Raw genomic sequence first — 22,731 nt, forward strand, 5'->3', positions numbered from 1 at the left:
TTGCACTGACTGCAAAACCACGTTCGTGATGAACACTAACCTGTTAATTCTACGTACTGATGTGCTTGATGCTAGTACTGTAGAGCAATGAGTCGCATCTCAACACAAGCACCGAAGCCAACATTACCTTCCTTCAATTGGGCCAACTGGCGGAGAATCGAGGAAGTACAGTACATACTGACGAAACTAAAATGAGCTCTAACATGGAAATTAAGCGTTTCCGGACACATGTCGACATCTTTTCTTTATTTGTGTGTGAGGAATGTTTCCTGAAAGTTTGGCAGTACCTTTTTGTAACACCCTATATACAGGGCAATTACAAATGATTGAAGCGGTTTCATAAATTCACTGTAGCTCCATTCATTGTCATATGGTCACGACGCACAAGAGATACGTAGAAAAACTCATAAAGTTTTGTTCGGCTGAAGCCGCACTTCAGGTTTCTGCCGCCAGAGCGCTCGAGAGCGCAGTGAGACAAATTGGCGACAGGAGCCGAGAAAGCGTATGTCGTGCTTGAAATGCACTCACATCCGTCCGTCATAACAGTGCAACGACACTTCAGGACGAAGTTCAGCAAAGATCCACCAACTGCTATCTCCATTCGGCGATGGTATGCGCAGTTTAAAGCTTCTGGATGCCTCTGTAAGGGGAAATCAACGGGTCGGCCTGCAGTGAGCGAAGAAACGGTTGAACGCGTGCGGGCAAGTTTCACGCGTAGCCCTCGGAAGTAGACGAACAAAGCAAGCAGGGAGCTAAACGTACCACAGCCGACAGTTTGGAAAATCTGACGGAAAAGGCTAAAGCAGAAGCCTTACCGTTTACAATTGCTACAAGCCCTGACACACGATGACAAAGTCAAACGCTTTGAATTTTCGGCGCGGTTGCAACAGCTCATGGAACAGGATGCGTTCAGTGCGAAACTTGTTTTCAGTGATGAAGCAACATTTTTTCTTAATGGTGAAGTGAACAGACACAATGTGCGAATCTGGGCAGTAGAGAATCCTCACGCATTCGTGCAGCAAATTTGCAATTCACCAAAAGTTATCGTGTTTTGTGCAATCTCACGGTTTAAAGTTTACGGCCCCTTTTTCTTCTGCAAAAAAAAAAAAAAAAACGTTACAGGACAGGTGTATCTGGACATGCTGGAAAATTGGCTCGTGCCACAACTGGAGACCGACAGCGCGGATTTCATCTTTCAACAGGATGGTGCTCCACCGCACTTCCATCATGATGTTCGGCATTTCTTAAACAGGAGATTGGAAAACCGATGGATGGGTCGTGGTGGAGATCATGATCAGCAATTCATGTCATGGCCTCCACGCTCTCCCGACTTAACCCCATGCGATTTCTTTCTGTGGGGTTATGTGAAAGATTCAGTGTTTAAACCTCCTCTACCAAGAAACGTGCCAGAACTGCGAGCTCGCATCAACGATGCTTTCGAACTCATTGATGGGGACATGCTGCGCCGAGTGTGGGAGGAACTTGATTATCGGCTTGATGTCTGCCGAATCACTAAAGGGGCACATATCGAACATTTGTGAATGCCTAAAAAAACTTTTTGAGTTTTTGTATGTGTGTGCAAAGCATTGTGAAAATATCTCAAATAATAAAGTTATTGTAGAACTGTGAAATCGCTTCAATCATTTGTAATAACCCTGTTTATGCCGTTTCTAGGCACCAGCAAATTGACAATCACTGGAAAACCCGTTGTTATCTTTGTGATTCGTTGCAATAAAATAATGAGAAACATATTTGTGGCAAAAGAATTATTGTAACTTGCGTATTATGAGAGTAGGCTATTTGAAGTCAGCGACAATCTGAAGATCCACCCAAAACGTATTGTTCTTGGTACAATTTGTTATAAATAAATTTCAGTTAGTAACATATCTACGATTAAGGTTTTAAGCAAGCCGTATGATTAAATTCGAGTATTGAGTTGTTGGTTTAGCGTAATTAGTAGCGTCCGTGACCTCAATACAGCCGTTAGATGGGGCGGTGGTTCATGTCTTGACGTTTCCAAATTTTTTTCCTAACATTCACGTTTTTATTAGGTTCTCATACTTTATTACTAGTTTAATTTAAGTATATACTACAATATTTGATGGTATGTAAATATTAAGTTCACCTTTCCTCTTTTCCTTTTTTTTTTTTTTTTTTTTTTTTGATGACTTTGTTCGATTGGCTTAATCTACAGGACAGCTTGCGCTACTTGTATAAAGATATTTTGCTCCTTTTTCTTTTACACTTTGTAATTCACATGTTGCAAAGATTCTGCTGCTTGGTAGGAACAGTGGTCAAGTAAGACTGACCTGGGGGTTTTACTAAAATGCGGGAATGACGAAACAATGTTTATCTTATGCGGAGAAGTATTCCAAATTTGAACCGTACTGTTTGTAATGGAACATTTATGAGCCTTTGTCCTTATTGATTTGACATGGTACTTTCCCTTTCGTGGACGATGGAAGAAATGTGCGTTTTAATAGAGCTAACGTGGGAATTTTACGCGCGCTCTTTGAGCAAACTGTGTTATTTACGAACTAGAAACATCCCTCAACTGCCGCTGGAGTGCGTTGCGATCGCGTATACCACGTTGGGGCCCACGTACCGTATGCACAAGTCGCATCGTTCCTGAGCGTTCAGCAGCACGTTGAACTTCGCACGCTCAACGTTAACGATCCACAGCACGGTCCGTGTGCCGACGGGTTAAGGGTTGTGTGTTTACAGTACAATAGAAACATCTCGTGTTGAATTTGTGGCCGGCCGGTGTGGCCGTGCGGTTCTAGACGCTTCAGTTTGGAACCGCGTGACCGCTACGGTCGCAGGTTCGAATCCTGCCTCGGGCATGGGTGTGTATGATGTCCTTAGGTTAGTTAGGTTTAAGTAGTTCTACTAGGCGACTGATGACCTCAGAAGTTAAATCGCATAGTGCTCTGAACCACTTGAACCATGTGTTGAATTTGTAGGTGATTTGGGGGTGCACCGAGTTCGAAATTTAGTACACATAGCTGCTTCGCCTGGCAGCAACTATGGCTGAAACCCGGTAGAACATCCAACTGGACACCGGCTTAGATGACAGGTACAAGTACTTCATTACATGCTCATTCAACTCTGTCCAAGAGTCCTTCAATCTCAGCGTCCATATACGTATACACTCATCCCGATAATAAAGTCTTCCGAAGTAAGAGTGAGTTCAGGTGTGCCGCAAGGGAGTGTCGTAGGACCGTTGCTATTCACAATATACACTCCTGGAAATGGAAAAAAGAACACATTGACACCGGTGTGTCAGACCCACCATACTTGCTCCGGACACTGCGAGAGGGCTGTACAAGCAATGATCACACGCACGGCACAGCAGACACACCAGGAACCGCGGTGTTGGCCGTCGAATGGCGCTAGCTGCGAAGCATTTGTGCACCGCCGCCGTCAGTGTCAGCCAGTTTGCCGTGGCATACGGAGCTCCATCGCAGTCTTTAACACTGGTAGCATGCCGCGACAGCGTGGACGTGAACCGTATGTGCAGTTGACGGACTTTGAGCGAGGGCGTATAATGGGCATGCGTGAGGCCGGGTGGACGTACCGCCGAATTGCTCAACACGTGGGGCGTGAGGCCTCCACAGTACATCGATGTTGTCGCCAGTAGTCGGCGGAAGGTGCACGTGCCCGTCGACCTGGGACCGGACCGCAGCGACGCACGGATGCACGCCAAGACCGTAGGATCCTACGCAGTGCCGTAGGGGACCGCACCGCCACTTCCCAGCAAATTAGGGACACTGTTGCTCCTGGGGTATCGGCGAGGACCATTCGCAACCGTCTCCATGAAGCTGGGCTACGGTCCCGCACACCGTTAGGCCGTCTTCCGCTCACGCCCCAACATCGTGCAGCCCGCCTCCAGTGGTGTCGCGACAGGCGTGAATGGAGGGACGAATGGAGACGTGTCGTCTTCAGCGATGAGAGTCGCTTCTGCCTTGGTTCCAATGATGGTCGTATGCGTGTTTGGCGCCGTGCAGGTGAGCGCCACAATCAGGACTGCATACGACCGAGGCACACAGGGGCAACACCCGGCATCATGGTGTGGGGAGCGATCTCCTACACTGGCCGTACACCACTGGTGATCGTCGAGGGGACACTGAATAGTGCACGGTACATCCAAACCGTCATCGAACCCATCGTTCTACCATTCCTAGACCGGCAAGGGAACTTGCTGTTCCAACAGGACAATGCACGTCCGCATGTATCCCGTGCCACCCAACGTGCTCTAGAAGGTGTAAGTCAACTACCCTGGCCAGCAAGATCTCCGGATCTGTCCCCCATTGAGTATGTTTGGGACTGGATGAAGCGTCGTCTCACGCGGTCTGCACGTCCAGCACGAACGCTGGTCCAACTGAGGCGCTAGGTGGAAATGGCATGGCAAGCCGTTGCACAGGACTACATCCAGTATCTCTACGATCGTCTCCATGGGAGAATAGCAGCCTGCATTGCTGCGAAAGGTGGATATACACTGTACTAGTGCCGACATTGTGCATGCTCTGTTGCCTGTGTCTATGTGCCTGTGGTTCTGTCAGTGTGATCATGTGATGTATCTGACCCCAGGAATGTGTCAATAAAGTTTCCCCTTCCTGGGACAATGAATTCACGGTGTTCTTATTTCAATTTCCAGGAGTGTACATAAAAGACCTTGTGGATGACATCGGAAGTTCACTGAGGCTTTTTGCGGATGATGCTGTGGTATATCGAGAGGTTGTCACAATGCAAAATTGTACTGAAATGCAGGAGGATCTGCAGCGAATTGACGCATGGTGCAGGAAATGCAATTGAATCTCAATGTAGACAAGTGTAATGTGCTGCGAATACATAAAAAGAAAGATCCCTTATCATTTAGCTACAATATAGCAGGTCAGCAACTGGAAGCAGTTAATTCCATAAATTATCTGGGAGTAGGCATTAGGAGTGATTTAAAATGGAATGATCATATAAAGTTGATCGTCAGTAAAGCAGATGCCAGACTGAGATTCATTGGAAGAATCCTTAGGAAATGCAATCCGAAAACAAAGGAAGTAGGTTACAGTATGCTTGTTCGCCCACTGCTTGAATACTGCTCAGCAATGTGGGATCCGTACCGGATAGGGTTGATAGAAGAGATAGAAAAGATCCAACGGAGAGCAGCGCGCTTCGTTACAGGATCATTTAGTAATCGCGAAAGCGTTACGGAGATGATAGATAAACTAAAATCAGAGAGATTAGAGCCCACACAGAGGCATACCGACAGTCCTTTCCACGAACAATACGAGACTGGAATAGAAGGGAGAACCGATAGAATTACTCAAGGTACCCTCCGCCACACACCTTCAGGTGGCTTGCGGAGAATGGGTGTAGATGTAGATTTTTTTTTTTTTTTTTGGTCATCAGTCTACTGACTGGTTCGATGCGGCCCGCCACGAATTCCTTTCCTGTGCTAACCTCTTCATCTCAGAGTAGCACTTGCAACCTCCGTCCTCAATTATTTGCTTGACGTATTCCAATCTCTGTCTTCCTCTACAGTTCTTGCCCTCTACAGCTCCCTCTAGTACCATGGAAGTTATTCCCTCTTGTCTTAGCAGATGTCCTATCATCCTGTCCCTTCTCCTTATCAGTGTTTTCCACATACTCCTTTCCTCTCCGATTCTGCGTAGAACCTCCTCATTCCTTACCTTATCAGTCCACCTAATTTTCAACATTCGTCTATAGCACCACATCTCAAATGCTTCGATTCTCTTCTGTTCCGCTTTTCTCACAGTCCATGTTTCACTCCCATACAATGCTGTACTCCAGACGTACATCCTCAGAAATTTCTTCCTCAAATTAAGGCCGGTATTTGATATTAGTAGACTTCTCTTGGCCAGAAATGCCTTTTTTGCCATAGCGAGTCTGCTGTTGATGTCCTCCTTGCTCCGTCCGTCATTGGTTATTTTACTGCTTAGGTAGCAGAATTCCTTAACTTCATTGACTTCGTGACCATCAATCCTGATGTTAAGTTTCTCTCTGTTCTCATTTCTACTACTTTTCATTACGTTCGTCTTTCTCCGATTTACTCTCAAACCATACTGTGTACTCATTACACTGTTCATCCCGTTCAGCAGATCGTTTAATTCTTCTTCACTTTCACTCAGGATAGCAATGTCATCAGCGAATCGTATCATTGATATACTTTCACCTTGTATTTTAATTCCACTCCTGAACCTTTCATTTCCATCATTGCTTCCTCGATGCACAGATTGAAGAGTAGGGGCGAAAGGCTACAGCCTTGTCTTACACCCTTCTTAATACGAGCAATTCGTTCTTGATCGTCCACTTTTATTATTCCCTCTTGATTGTTGTATATATTGTATATGAACCGTCTTTTTACAGAATCTCGAACAGCTTGCACCATTTTATATTGTCGAACGCTTTTTCCAGGTCAACAAATCCTATGAAAGTGTCTTAATTTTTCTTTAGCCTTGCTTCCATTATTAGCAGTAACGTCAGAATTGCCTCTCTCGTCCCTTTACTTTTCCTAAAGCCAAACTGATCGTCACCTAGTGCATTCTCAATTTCTTTTCCATTCTTCTGTATATTATTCTTGTAAGCAGCTTCGATGCATGAGCTGCTAAGCTGATTGTGCGATAATTCTCGCACTTGTCAGCTCTTGCCGTCTTCGGAATTGTGTGGATGATGCTTTTCCGAAAGTCAGATGGTATATCGCCAGACTCATATATTCTACACACCAACGTGAATAGTCATTTTGTTGCCACTTCCCCCAATGATTTTAGAAATTCTGATGGAATGTTATCTATCCCTTCTGCCTTATTTGACCGTAAGTCCTCCAAAGCTCTTTTAAATTCCGATTCTAATACTGGATCCACTATCTCTTCTAAATCGACTTCTGTTTCTTCTTCTATCACATCAGACAAATCTTCACCCTCATAGAGGCTTTCAATGTATTCTTTCCACCTATCTGCTCTCTCCTTTGCATTTAACAGTGGAATTCCCGTTGCACTCTTAATGTTACCACCGTTGCTTTTAATGTCACCAAAGGTTGTTTTGACATTCCTGTACGCTGAGTCTGTGCTTCCGACAATCATATCTTTTTCGATGTCTTCACATTTTTCCTGCAGCCATTTCGTCTTAGCTTCCCTGCACTTCCTATTTACACTCCTGGAAATTGAAATAAGAACACCGTGAATTCATTGTCCCAGGAAGGGGAAACTTTATTGACACATTCCTGGGGTCAGATACATCACATGATCACACTGACAGAACCACAGGCACATAGACACAGGCAACAGAGCATGCACAATGTCGGCACTAGTACAGTGTATATCCACCTTTCGCAGCAATGCAGGCAGCTATTCTCCCATGGAGACGATCGTAGAGATGCTGGATGTAGTCCTGTGGAACGGCTTGCCATGCCATTTCCACCTGGCGCCTCAGTTGGACCAGCGTTCGTGCTGGACGTGCAGACCGCGTGAGACGACGCTTCATCCAGTCCCAAACATGCTCAATGGGGGACAGATCCGGAGATCTTGCTGGCCAGGGTAGTTGACTTACACCTTCTAGAGCACGTTGGGTGGCACGGGATACATGCGGACGTGCATTGTCCTGTTGGAACAGCAAGTTCCCTTGCCGGTCTAGGAATGGTAGAACGATGGGTTCGATGACGGTTTGGATGTACCGTGCACTATTCAGTGTCCCCTCGACGATCACCAGTGGTGTACGGCCAGTGTAGGAGATCGCTCCCCACACCATGATGCCGGGTGTTGCCCCTGTGTGCCTCGGTCGTATGCAGTCCTGATTGTGGCGCTCACCTGCACGGCGCCAAACACGCATACGACCATCATTGGCACCAAGGCAGAAGCGACTCTCATCGCTGAAGACGACACGTCTCCATTCGTCCCTCCATTCACGCCTGTCGCGACACCACTGGAGGCGGGCTGCACGATGTTGGGGCGTGAGCGGAAGACGGCCTAACGGTGTGCGGGACCGTAGCCCAGCTTCATGGAGACGGTTGCGAATGGTCCTCGCCGATACCCCAGGAGCAACAGTGTCCCTAATTTGCTGGGAAGTGGCGGTGCGGTCCCCTACGGCACTGCGTAGGATCCTACGGTCTTGGCGTGCATCCGTGCGTCGCTGCGGTCCGGTCCCAGGTCGACGGGCACGTGCACCTTCCGCCGACCACTGGCGATAACATCGATGTACTGTGGAGACCTCACGCCCCACGTGTTGAGCAATTCGGCGGTACGTCCACCCGGCCTCCCGCATGCCCACTATACGCCCTCGCTCAAAGTCCGTCAACTGCACATACGGTTCACGTCCACGCTGTCGCGGCATGCTACCAGTGTTAAAGACTGCGATGGAGCTCCGTATGCCACGGCAAACTGGCTGACACTGACGGCGGCGGTGCACAAATGCTGCGCAGCTAGCGCCATTCGACGGCCAACACCGCGGTTCCTGGTGTGTCCGCTGTGCCGTGCGTGTGATCATTGCTTGTGCAGCCCTCTCGCAGTGTCCGGAGCAAGTATGGTGGGTCTGACACACCGGTGTCAATGTGTTCTTTTTTCCATTTCCAGGAGTGTATTTCATTCCTCAGCGACTTGTATTTCTGTATTCCTGATGTTCCCGGAACATGTTTGTACTTCCTCCTTTCATCAATCAACTGAAGTATTTCTTCTGTTACCCATGGTTTCTTCGCAGCTACCTTCTTTGTACCTATGTTTTCCTTCCCAACTTCTGTGATGGCCCTTCTTAGAGATGTCCATTCCTCTTCAACTGTACTGCCTACTGCGCTATTCCTTATTGCTGTATCTACAGCGTTAGAGAACTTCAAACGTATCTCGTCATTCCTTAGTACTTTCGTATCCCACTTCTTTGCGTATCGATTCTTCCTGACTAATGTCTTGAACTTCAGCCTACTCTTCATCACTACTATATTGTGATCTGAGTCTATATCTGCTCCTGGGTATGCCTTACAACCCAGTATCTGATTTCGGAATCTCTGTCTGACCATGATATAATCTAATTGAAATCTTCCCGTATCTCCCGGCCTTTTCCAAGTATACCTCCTACTCTTGTGATTCTTGAACAGAGTATTCGCTATTACTAGCTGAAACTTGTTACAGAACTCAGTTAGTCTTTCATTCCTTGTCCCAAGCCCATATTTCCTGTAACCTTTTCCTCTTCTACTTCCCCTACAACTTCATTCCAGTCGTCCATGACTATTAGATTTTCGTCCCCCTTTACATACTGCATTACCCTTTCATTATCCTCATACACTTTCTCTATCTGTTCATCTTCAGCTTGCGACGTTGGCATGTATACCTGAACTATCGTTGTCGGTGTTGGTCTGCTGTCGATTCTGATTAGAACAACCCGGTCACTGAACTGTTCACAGTAACACACCCTCTGCCCCACCTTCCTATTCATAACGAATCCTACACTTGTTATACCATTTTCTGCTGCTGTTGATGTTACCCGATACTCATCTGACCATAAATCCTTGTCTTCCTTCCACTTCACTTCACTGACCCCTACTATATCTAGATTGAGCTTTTGCATTTCCCTTTTCAGATTTTCTAGTTTCCCTACCACGTTCGAGCTTCTGACATTCCACGCCCCGACTCGTAGAACCTTATCCTTTCGTTGATTATTCAATCTTTTTCTCATGGTAACCTCCCCCTTGGCAGTCCCCTCCCAGAGATCCGAATGGGGGACTATTCCGGAATCTTTTGCCAATGGAGAGATCATCATGACACTTCTTCAATTACAGGCCACATGTCCTGTGGATACACGTTACGTGTCTTTAATGGAGTTGTTTCCATTGCCTTCTGCATCCTCATGTCGTTGATCATTGCTGATTCTTCCACCATTAGGGGCAATTTCCCACCCCTAGGACAAGAGAGTGCCCTGAACCTCTATCCGCTCCTCCGCCCTCTTTGACAAGGCCGTTGGGAGAATGAGGCTGACTTCTTATGCCGGAAGTCTTCAGCCGCCAATGCTGATTATTTATCAAAATTTAGGCAGTGGCGGGGATCGAATCCGGGACCGAAGACGTTTTGATTATGAATCAAAGACGCTACCCCTAGACCACGGGAAGGGAAAGCAGAAAGGTGGAATCAGTATATAGAGGGTCTGTACAAGGGTGATGTACTTGAGGACAATATTGAGGAAATGTAAGAGGAAGTAGATGAAGATGAAACGGGGATATGATACTGCTTGAAGAGTTTGACAGAACAGTGGAAGACCTAAGCCAAAACAAGGTCCTGGGAGTAGACAACATTCCATTAGAACTACTGATAGCCTTGAGAGAACCAACCCTGACAAAACTCTATCATCTGGTCAGCAAGATGTATGAGACAGGCGAAATACCCTCAGGCTTCAAGAAGAATATAATAATTAAAATCCCAAAGAAAGCAGGTGTTGACAGATGTGAAAATTACCGAACTATCAGTTTAATAAGCCACGACTGCAAAATTCTAACAAGAATTCTTTACAGACAATTGAAAAAACTGGGAGAAACCGACCTCCCCAAAGATCAGATTGGATTCCGTAGAAATGTTGGAACACGTCAGGCAATACTAACCCTACGACTTAACTTAGAAAATAGATTAAGGAAAGGCAAACCTACGTTTCTAGCATTTGTAGACTTAGAGAAAGCTTTTCACAATGCTGACTGGAATAGCCTCTTTCAAATTCTTAAGGTGGCAGGGAGCGAAAGGCTATTTACAATTTGTACAGAAACCAGATTGCAGTTATAAGAGTCGACGGGCGTGAAAGGGAAGCAGTGATTGGGAGGAAGGGAGTGGGACAGGTTTGTAGCCTATCCGCGATGTTATTCAATCTATATATTTAGCAAGCAGTAAAGGAAAAACTTTGAGGTTCGCCGATGACATTGTAATGCTATCAGAAACAGCAAATACTTGGAAGAGCAGTTGAACGGAATGGACAGTGTTTTGAAAGGAGGATATAAGATGAACACCAACCAAAGCAAAACGAGGATAATGGAATGTATTCGAATTAAATCGGGTGATGTTGAGGGAATTAGATTAGGAAATGAGACGCTTAAGGTAGTAAATGGGTTTTGCTATTTGGGGAGCAAAATAACTGATGATGGTCGAAGTAGTGTGGATATAAAACGTAGATTGGCAATGTCAAGGAACGCGTTTCTGAAGAAGAGAAATTTGTTAACATCAAGTATAGATTTAAGTGTCAGGAACTCGTTTCTGAAAGTATTTGTATGGAGTGTGGCCATGTATGGAGGTGAAACATGGACGATAAATAGTGTGGACAAGAAGAGAATAGAAGCTTTCGAAATGTGGTGCTACAGTAGAATGCTGGAGATTAGATGGGTGGATCACATAACTAATGAGGAGATATTGAATAGAATTGGTGAGAAGAGGAGTTTGTGGCACAACTTGACTAGAAGAAGGGATCGGTTGGTAGGACATGTTCTGAGGCATCAAGGAATCACAAATTTAGTATTTAAGGGCAGCGTGGAGGGTAAAAATCGTGGAGGGAGGCCAAGAGATGAATACACTAAGCAGATTCAGAAGGATGTAGATTGCAGTAGTTAGTTGGAGATGAAGAAGCTTGCACACAATATAGTAGCGTGAAGAACTGCATCAAACCAGTCTCTGGACTGAAGGCCATAACAACAACAACAGACTAGAATGTAGATGACGTTATTTCCATTTACTTTGAGAAACTGTGCTGAAATGCTAACCATTTGAATATCCCATCATACCACCTTGTCGAGCCTGTATATACTTCCAAATGGGTTGCAGTCGGAGCCTATTATACTGACATACGAGCTAGTGACTTTCCATAATGGCATATATTCTCCAAATCCTGTTCGAAATAAACTTTTGAAAAATGCTGGCAAGAAGCAACACTTTACTAAAGGGCACTACACTGAACAGCCAAATAACTGGTACATCTGCCTAATGTCGTGTAGGGCCCCCGCGAGCACGCAGAAGTGCCGCAATACAACGTAGCATGGACTTGACTAATGTCTGAAGTAGGGCTGGAGGGAACTGACACCATGAGACCTCCAGGGATATCCATAAATCTGTAAGAGTACGATGGGTTGTAGATATCTTTTGAACAGCACTTTGCAAGGCATGCCAGATATGCTCAATAATGTTCATGTCTGGAGTGTTTGGTGGCCAGCGGAAGTGTTTAAATTCGGAAGAGTGCTCCTGGAGCCTTTCTGTAGCAATGTGTGTGGTGTCGCATTGTGCTGCTAGAATTGCCCAATTCCGTCGGAATACAGAATGGACATGAATAGATTCAGATGATCAGACTGGATGCTTACGTACGTGTCACCTGTCAGAGTCGTATCTATACGTATCAGGGGTCCCATATCACTCCAACTCCACACGCCACACCATTAGAAAGCTTGAACAGTCCCCTGCTGACGTGCAGGGTCGTGGATTCTTGAGATTGTGTCCACACCCGTACACATTCATCTGCTCGATACAATTTGAAACGAGACTAGTTCGACCAGGCAACATGTTTCCAGTCATGAACAGCCCAGTGTCTATGTTGACGGTCCCAGGCGAGTCTTAAGGCTTTATGCCATGTAGTCATCAAGGGTACACGAGCGGCTCTTCGGCTCCGAAAACCCATAACGGTGATGTTTCATTGACTGGTTCGCACGCTGACACTTGTTGATGGCCCAGCACTGAAATCTGCAGCAATTCGCGGAAGAGTTGCACCTCTGTCACGTTGATCGATTCTCTTCAGTCGTCGTTGGTCCCGTTCTTGCATGATCTTTTTCCGGCCGCAGCGATGTCGGAAATTTTTATGTTTTACCGCATTCCTGATGTTCACGGTACACTCTTGAAATGATCATACGCGAGAATCCGCACTTCATCGCTACCTCGGAGATCCTGTGTCCCATCGTTCGTGCGCCGTCTGTAACACCACTTAAATCTTGATAACGTGCAGTTGTAGCAGTAGTAACCAATCTAACAACTGCGCCAGACATTTGTTGTCTTCTATAGGCGTTGTTGACCGTAGCGCCATATTCTGCCTGTTTACATATCTCCGTATTTGATACGCATGCCTATACCACTTCTTTGGCGCTTCAGTGTATACTCATATACAGTTATTATTTATTTACATATTTTACGCCCTCATTGGAGCACTTTATTCATTTCATATATATTTAAGTCTTAATACTAGTTGTAGATTTGGCTTTTCTCTTCTCCTCCCAAAACTTCTTCATCATTTCTGACCTGGCTGCCCTTTCTTCATCAGTTGTGGTGTATTTTTTGCATTCAAATATCTTTAGTTTAAATCTCGCGTCACTGTACTTCAGGATGTTCTTCTCTTGTCCTCCTTCAATTTGTTGCATTGTCAAGTCTAACAGGTCTAAACCATCTTGAACTTCTTTGAACCAGTTGTTTTTGGTCTTACTTTTCCAAAAGTAAGTGAACAGTTGTTTCAGTAGCCTGGTTTCTGGTAGTCTGAAAAGGTGGCAGAAAAAAGCTACCCTCCTTTTCCGCATTGTGTGAATTATTGATTCAGTTTCTTGGTATACAACTTCGTTAAGTAATAGACGCCGCTGTCCCTCTACTTGGTATTTTTTGTTTATAATTGTTCTAAGGATTCTTCTGTCTGCCTTCTGTGGTTTGTCTGTGGTTGATTTGACGTTCATCGTGAAAAGTGTTTCACTAGCATATATTGCTTCAGGTTTAATAGCAGAGTGGTAGTGACAGAGTTTTGCGTTTATCGAGAGACATTTCTTCTTCTAAGCTGGCCAAGTGATGCGTTGTGCTTGTTTCAGTTGTTCTGCTTTCTACTGACATTTTCTCGTTGAATTCCAACTTATAACCTCCCCGAGATATTTGAATTTATTTACAATTTTAATTTGTTTGTTATCATTCAGTTCAATAGCTGCTGTTTCGGCTTTGAAGGATGGCATCATTTTTGTCTTTTCAAACGAGATCCGTAGTCCGACTTTTGGTGCTATTTTTTCGAGTTCTTCAATTTGGTGTTTAGCCTCTTCCACGCCATTTGCGCACAGCGCTAGATCATCAGCAAAGGCCAGACAATTGATTTTGATATTTCTGCCAATCTTGATGTTTGGTTGGCATTTCTCATTCCACTGTCGCATGACTTTCTCCAGTGCGCTGTTAAATAGTAGTGGGGAGAGACCATCCCCTTGTCGAAGTCCCGTCAGGATTTCAAATGATTCAGGTAGTTCCCTCTGAATTTAACTTTTGATTTAGTATTGTTAAGGGTGAGTCCAATAAAATTAACGAGTTTCAGGTGCAGTCCAAATTCCGCGAGGATTTTAAGTAATGACTCACGATGGAAACTGTCATATGCTTTCTTGAAGCCAATAAAAGTGGTGACCAACTTCTTGTTTCTCACTCTTTGTTGTTTCATGATCGACTGATAATGTGATCTGGGCAGCTTCTTCCAGGACGAAATCCTCCTTGATATTCTCCAAGTTCTTGGTCGAGTTGTTCCTGATTTCTTGTAAAGATAATTCTAGACAAGATCTTACATGTAGCATCAAGCAGCGAAATCCCCCGATAGTTGTTTGGATCCGATCTACCACCCTTTTTGTGTATTGGGTGGATTATAGCTGTATTCCACTCATCTGGCATTTTTTCAGAATTCCATATGTCTACTGTGAGCTTATGGAGGTTCTGAAGTGTTTGGTTATTTGCGTTCTTCCACAGCTCTGCGACCAGTTGATTCTCCCCTGCTGCTTTGTACTTTTTGAGCCAGCTAGTTGCTTCGATCACTTCACTGAAGTCTGGTGGTGTAATCTTCTCTGGAAGTGTTTTGTTTTTTGGATGTGGTTGGAAATCTAGGTATTCTTTTGGTTCCTCGGCATTTAGTAATTCTTTGAAGTGATCAGCTAGAATGTTGGGGCATTGTCTTGATTATTGTGCGCTAGTTTCCTATTTTTATTCTTCATCATGAATGTGGTGGAGTATACTTCGATTGATATTTTTCGAATGTCCTATAATAGTCCCTTGTTTTATGTTGTTTGAATGATTCGTCTATGAAGCTTAGGTTTTTTTTATGTTCTCTTTTGATTCTTCTGATTTCCTTGGCCGTTTGTCTTCTGGCAGTGGTTAGCTCTTCTCGAGATATTTCAGTTTTCTTTTGCTAGTCATTCAGCCATGCTTTGTGCCTTTTCTGTATTGCTTTATCACATTCTTCATTCCACCAGGCATGTTCTTTCTTCTTCTGCCAGGGGAAATCTATTTGGCAATGTTTTTCAGTTTATCAATAATCGTTGCCGGTTCGTCGCTTGGAACTGTTTTGGATCTCTCTGAATACAACAACACATTATTTATTAAACAGCTAGGGTCATATTTCCTCCTCATAGTGGGTTCTGATGATTTGTTTTTATTTCTTGGGGTTAACTTAATTTTTACCTTTGAAATGTAATGATCTGAATCGATGTCCACCCCACGAAGGATGTTATAGGTTTCCTTGTGGAACTTCTTATCCATTGCGACACTGGTGGAAACTCGTGGGAGGCAACATAGGCTACGTTCAAAATACCATGCAAGATGTTGAAAACATCACTGGTGACTGTTTTTCACTTTTTCGAGTATCGCCTCTATTTTATTACACCAGCCATCGGATGATTTATGGTGAAATGAAATGTGTGTATGGCGTTATTTGCCTGTAGACTCCATCTGGGGTGTTCCGGCTGCCTAGTGCAAATCTTTTATTTGACGCCACTTCGGCGACTTCGCACGTCGATGGTGATTAAATGATGTTGAGGACAGCACAGATAGTCGGTCTCGAGCGGTGAAAGTTCCAGATGCGGTCGCGAATCGAACCCGACGTTCCGTGATCGAGCGCTAATCAGAAGACCACGACAATGCTGACTATGATTCCTAGTTCTTCGTAGTAAGCTCGTCTGCCACTTGGTTCTATGTGATTCACAATTGTTTTACCACACTGAAAGCGTCGGGACACCTAACTACTCTGTCTTATGAGGAGCATTATTACTGTACACTGCCTGCTGCAGATGGATTGTTACAGAGTTGTTCCTCTTCATACGCAGAAAACGAATTACCATTCTGTGCTCCACCTTGTGGAGTGCTGCGTCTTTGTGTCTTGGATCTTCTAGCAGTGCATTGAGGTATTCCCAGATGTAACGATTCACATCAGTATACAAACACATTATTTCAGAATTCATATAAAAATTATAACTACAGACACAGTAATATCTTCTTGCTCGCAAAATCTAGTAACATACAAACGTGCATCTTCCCACTCAATGGTGCACCGTCTAATATCCATTCCCTCGTCCAAAAAAGATTTCAAAACCGTGTTAAACAATTCATTGTCTGTCCTGATTGATCACATCTTACACAGGAAACAAAAATTCAAAATTATACCCCTCCTCTGGGCTCACTCTGCTTCTCTTTGCAATGTGTACAGAAATTGGTGTACAGTCTCATACCTAGGAAAGATATCAGAGACTGTAGGGAAAACAGCCGGCCGGAGTGGCCGTGCGGTTCTACGCGCTACAGTCTGGAGCCGCGAGACCGCTACGGTCGCAGGTTCGAATCCTGCCTCGGGCATGGATGTGTGTGATGTCCCTAGTTTAGTTAGGTTTAAGTAGTTCTAAGTTCTAAGGGACTGATGACCTCAGAAGTTGAGTCCCATAGTGCTCAGAGCCATTTATTTTCCGTAGGGAAAACACTGAAATCCTGGAAGTACAGGACTTCCTGCTATGTGAGGAATACTACAGCCAAATGTATTATCAGTAACAATGATAAGACCCACTTACTAGGCAACATTAAAATTGGTTGTCCTGATTGTGATAAGTTTTATATTGATCGATCAGGCAGAGAAGCTGCGGCTGGTTCGCTGAACCTGTACTGAGTGATGCCCAAATTACCAGCCACAGTGACGAGGCCTCCAATTAGCAAAAAATGTTAAAAACTCAAGATGTTGGAAGCCCTAGAAATCAACAAACATAAATGAGGGAACACTTACCCTCTGCTAAATTTTAGTTGCAGACTGTTAAGTAAGATCGTGGTCGGGTTAATCAGTAGGAAAATGTATTTGACAAGAAAAATAAAATATATACACGCATCATATGTGAACAAAATAAAAATGCAATTACAATTAGTAATAAGTCCACTCACACGCAGCATCGATAAGTGCTTGGCATCTCTGAGGCAAGATTACAATCAAATTTTACACTTATTCACATGTAAGAAAGCTCCAGATGTGTCGAATATGCGTTGACAGCTGTTTAGAAGTAAAAATCTTTATTCCTTGCAACTTCTTTTTGATGTAAGATCGTAAATTGTCTATTGGATGAGTGTCAGGCGACTGTGAGATTCAGTCCAGTACCTGCACACCATTCTCTTCTTGTGTATCTCAGTCATGAATTCAAAGTACACTAGTGGTTTATGGACATTTTATGAAGGCCAAAGGCTCCTTCTATTGGACTCTGTAAGAACTATGGTGATTCGTTTTACCATTTGTGTGTACTGCCGAACACGCTCTTACTTAACAGACTGAAATCCTCACGCTTTCCGGTCCACAGCTCGTGGTTTAGTGGCGCCGGCGCGGTAGCTCGGCGTGTTCGGTCAGAGAGCCGGTTGGCCTCTGTAATAAAAAACTGAGTGGAAGGATCAACCACCGAACTTGAACAGGATGTCTTGCGACGTCCGCAACGACCAAACACAACGATCCATAACGAACAAAACGCAAAAAAAAGCATGTTCGGTCAGAGAGCGAACTGGTCTCTGTAATAAAAAAACTGAGTGAAGGGATCAACAACGAACTTCAACGAATGTCACGTGACGTCCGCTACGAGCAAACCCACCGAACCATAACGGAAAGAAAAGTGGTTAGCGTTGCTGCCTCTGGATCACGGAGTCCCGGGTTCGATTCCAAACCAGCTTGAATATTTTCTGTTCCCGCGGACTGGATGTTTGTGTTGCCCTCATCATTTCATCATCATCAATTGTGGCTAGAGTGCACTGTGTGACAATTGGGACTTTGTACGGGCGCTGATGACCGCCGAGTTGAGGCCCCCACAAAGCAAACATCATCCTCAAAGTTTTCAGTGCTTCTGACAATGTCTGTTCTTCTCTATTCCTCCTTTTCCCTATATTTATTATTTTATTGTGGTTGCCTATGTGCTCCTTATATTTTGTCGTTACAATTGTGAATTCAATGTTTTACTCTGTTCCTGTATGGCTTTCAATATGTAATACCTATTCAGCCTATTCCTTAGTGCTCTTATCAAGTAATAATTTTATTTTGCTGGGATTGTTAATTTAATTTTAATTGCTGTACAGGCGCTGCTTTCCAGTTCAATGTTAACGTTTTTCCTGGTATGCTACCTTGATATTTATTTACTGTTCAACTTTTTATTGCATTAACACTGCACTGTCAAAAATGACCTTCACTGTGTGCTTGTGACTCGCTCTAGATGAGTAACATCTTTTCGAATGTTGCTAGTGAGTGTTGTAATTTCTTTGACGTCGATGGTCATTCAAAGTCTGATGATGGCCTTGTAAGCCGATAATTGGTTAACTAAGTAAATTAATCCGCTAGAAGATACACAGTATTGTGCTTTTCATTTATTAATTTGTTGTCCCACCAAGAAGCGACGAAAGAATCAGTTAACATAATAAAACGTACAACAGGACTGCACACACGTATCTGCGAACAAACAAAAATTAAAGCCGTAAATTTATTTTTTCGAGGTGATAACAAGAACTCTTAGGTGTGATCTAGGCTTTCCTAGTGTATCAACTGTTTGTACAGTTGTCGGGTGTCCAGCCGGGTGCAGTCGTTTTCGCAACACGATATTTCGAGAGGCAAGGGATGCTGTCGAACTACCATGTTACGAAAACGACTGTACCCGGCTGGACACCCGGCAACAGCACAAACAAAAATGTTAGGCTATCCTTCGTAGACTGAAGAGAACCAATCTGGTAGACCTTGCACTTGCATACATTGTCGACTTTGTTCAACACAGCATGGCATGCTTGAAGATAGTTGCCCTGTAACAACTACAGTGAATTTTCCCTCGTTTCATAATTTATTACAAAGGAAAGAAGTTTGTAATCAAGAATGGTTGCGGTTCTGAACTGAATAACGCTGTAGGCAGAGTGGATGACTTACCAGCAGGTGGCCGTCGTCGCGCAAGACGAAGCCGGACGCGTTGCCCTGTGTGAGGTTGGCTCCCAGGCTGCAGCGCGGGAAGCGGCCGGGTAACACGAAGTGCTTGGGGGTGGCTGTACGGTCCTGTAAACAAACCAGCCGACACTCAGTCCCGTCTGGTGGACAACATGTCAGATACAACGCTCTATTTTTACTTTATGTTGCTGTATACAGTCGGTTCGTACTGACCAGTGTAAGAAAGCGAGATGGCAACAGTTTGCAAGAAAGCTGCTGTCACGGTCTTCTTTTAAACAGAGTGTTGGGGGTAGGGGGATGGAGAAGATGTGGCTACTCGTACTTGAGAGGAGGGAGGTTTTGAATGGACAGAGAAACCGCAAGGAGAGGGTTTGGTGTGAAATAGCGAATGCTTAATATCAAATTAATAGCGCAGTGGGCAATATAAAGTAGTAGGAAGCTTTTTTCAAAAAACTAAGCCTTGTTAAAGGCATGTCTATAATGTATGAATATAACGTCAGTATTTTTTAACTAGCGGAAGTGGTCTGACTTGTCATGAGAGTTCTGGCGAACGCCAATTGCCTCATTTCATAATTGTGGAGTTGCGTGTGGTGCAGACGTCAGACCGCTCACTCTTAGCTGCTGTCTGGTAGAGGAAGGACTACCCTAGGTGCTATACGAGACTGACTGCAATTGAGGAAGAAAAATTCCGTGGAACTGCGGTGCCTCGATTTAGATGCTTACTTATATCTATTCTCTTATTTTTGTCAAAATGTTGTAATAAACTTATTTTCATGAAATGTGGACGAACGTTTACTGTGCCTTTTGATGCGTAAGAATCAGTATAGCTCGTCAACAAATGTAGTGCCTGTGTTAGTCTGTTGTTCGATTTTGGAATAACCGTCCTCGGAGGCAGCCCAACAGTTAACACAAATGAAATTTACGTAATGAGAGTTAATTACTGCTTGCAGTACTGGAATTAAAGCATGAATTCTTGTTGAAACTTTCTTCCTCGCAGCGTAAGGAAAATACAATGCAACGTACAAAAATACAAATACTGAAGGCGCAAAAATGAATAATGTCTCTATGATAAATGTATGTACGATAAATTTTCTTACTCTGTCGACGTAGATTTTTAGACTGTCTGATTTTGCGGAAAACTTAGTGCTTCACAAAAAGTAAATTGTCCAATTATTACACAAGTATATATTTAATAGAAGTCACTATTGAGTTACGCTGACATTAATTTGCCTCTAATTCTCTGCGGTTGCCGATCGTACAGTACATCCACTAAATCTTGATGATTAGTACATATATATGAGATTTTCAGATGTCTTGCAGGATGGAAGAAATTACTGCCTCTTCTTATGCCTGCAGGCAAAAGTCATGCTTGTAAACGAATATTGGCGTAATAAATGAAAATATTCTTGCGGCTATGATAACTCTTAATATGTATATTTTCTTGCAATTTTATACACACATTATTGACGCACGAGTAAATTACACGTCCTTTTTGTGTGAAATCTAAAACATAAGTACTTTCAAGCGAAATTCTGTTACAAAAATTGAATATTCTCTGGACATTTCCCTTCTGTTGCAAAGGTTATTTTATAAGCCTGTCTTTGCCGCCTTCTGCGGCAATGTACACATTTTTTATTAATAATGAGGAAAAGAAAACAATCATATAAATTGATAACGAGAGAAAACAAAAAAAAGTAAAAAGGTATGATATGGGGAGCTACTTGTTTAGGTATTACACATGACCCACTTCCAATTGACAATATGCAGTATGTTCGTAGGAAGGTGGATTCATGCTGTGACATTAAGAGCGGCGTCACTTCCGAGGGCAATCCCAAAAGTAAGGTCGCCTATTTTTTTATAAGTACATAGACCTGTTTATTTCTGCAATGGTTTACATCAGTTTACAGCTTGAACACTTAGCTATTTTTCGACATAATCACCATTTCTGTCGATCTATTTTTGTAGACACTGTGGCAGTTTTTGTATGCCCATGTCATACCATCTCGCCGCCATGCTGTTCAGAAAGTTATGAACCTCTTCTTTCACCTCGTTGTCGGAGCTGAATCGCTTTCCGTCAAATGTTCTTTTATTCTAGTGAACAGCTGATAGTCACTGGGCGCCCAGTCAGGACTATAGAGCGATTGGATGATTATGTTCCACTGAAAATGTTGCAGGAGAGCAACCGTTTGCCGAGAAATGTGTGGGCAAGCGTTGTCGTGGAGAATGTGTGCGTCCCTGCTCAAAATTCCTCTTCTCCAGTTCTGAATTGCCCGTTTGAGTTTTTTCAGAGTCTCACAGTACCTGTCAGCGTTAATTGTGGTCCCAGCGATTCAGCTCCGACAGAAATGGTGATTAGGTCGAAAAATAGCTAAATGTTCGAGCTGTAAACTGATGTAAACCATTGTAGAAATAAACAGGTCTATGTACTTATAAAAAAATAGGAGACCTTACTTTTGGTATTATCCTCGTATTTCTTTCTTTTCTAGGTAGTAAACCCCAGTGGTGATCCTGTTATATCAATATCGAATAGCGCAGACGAAGGAGCTCTTGGAACGTGAGGATGTTCGGCGAATGGACTGTACTACTCCTTTCACCGACATAAATCCCAGCGGGCACGTGACAAATACATTGAGGAGACGTATCGCAGAGCGTCCACATGCACCCACGACTATCCAGTTGTTGTTAATCGGGCTGGTGGAGGAACTGTACTCTCTGCCACAAGACTTCCTTACCAGCGTTGTGGCCAGCAGCGGAGGGCGTTGCAGAGCATGCGCTGCCGCCGGTGATGGTCACACACACTATTAAGAACCGTGTCCCTGCCCTCTTGTAATTTCTATGGACTTAATGCTATGAGAAATGTCCGCGTATTGCATCAGGCAAAAAGAGTGACAGAAGAGTTGTAGCTCGATGTATCTTGCCTTCAAAGACGGCATACGAAGCAAGGAAAGACCCCAGTACGCCTATAACTGCCAAGATAGTCATGCAACGACTACGTTCTATGGGAGCAATAATGATTTTAAGAAGACCATAACGGTAACAAAAATATCACAGCACTGTTCAGAACACTTAATCTGTGCGGGGATGTTAATTGGAGGGGATAGTTGCAACCTGGTCTCCATGTATCCTCGAGGCAGCAGCCTGAAGGCGGCTGACCGTGGCCAACAGCACGCTCGGCTGCTCGCGAACCGCGGCTAGTTCCTCCTGCGCCCGCACACAGCTCATATCTTGCGAACCATGGGTGAAGGGTATCAGACGGATGCCATATTTCTTTACTTCCGCAAAGCGTTTGACTCGGTGCCCCACTGCAGATTCCTAACTAAGGTACGAGCATATGGGATTGGTTCCCGAGTATGTGAGTGGCTCGAAGTAATAGAACCCAGTACGTTGTCCTCGATGGTGAGTGTTCATCGGAGGTGACGGTATCATCTGGAGTGCCCCAGGGAAGTGTGGTAGGTGCGCTGTTGCTTTCTATCTACATAAATGATCTTTTGGATAGGGTGGATAGCAATGTGCGGCTGTTTGCTGATGATGCTGTGGTGTACGGGAAGGTGTCGTCGTTGAGTGACTGTAGGA

The 22,731-nt window shown here is 44.2% G+C and overlaps 1 protein-coding gene across 1 annotated transcript in view; it reads right to left on the reverse strand.

Moving 5' to 3' along the window:
- Nucleotides 1-15,250: 15,250 nt before the first annotated feature.
- The window catches only part of LOC126419425 (uncharacterized), a 135,009-nt gene continuing 127,528 nt past the window's right edge, over nucleotides 15,251-22,731 (reverse strand). The window contains exons 5-6 of the mRNA XM_050086613.1: nucleotides 19,144-19,266; nucleotides 15,251-15,304 (exon numbers count right to left, since the gene is read on the reverse strand). Of these exons, the coding sequence (XP_049942570.1) occupies nucleotides 15,251-15,304; nucleotides 19,144-19,266 (177 nt within the window). The remainder of the gene's footprint in view (nucleotides 15,305-19,143; nucleotides 19,267-22,731) is intronic.

The sequence above is a fragment of the Schistocerca serialis genome, chromosome 9, assembly GCF_023864345.2.
Source record: "Schistocerca serialis cubense isolate TAMUIC-IGC-003099 chromosome 9, iqSchSeri2.2, whole genome shotgun sequence".
Lineage (NCBI taxonomy): Eukaryota > Metazoa > Arthropoda > Insecta > Orthoptera > Acrididae > Schistocerca > Schistocerca serialis.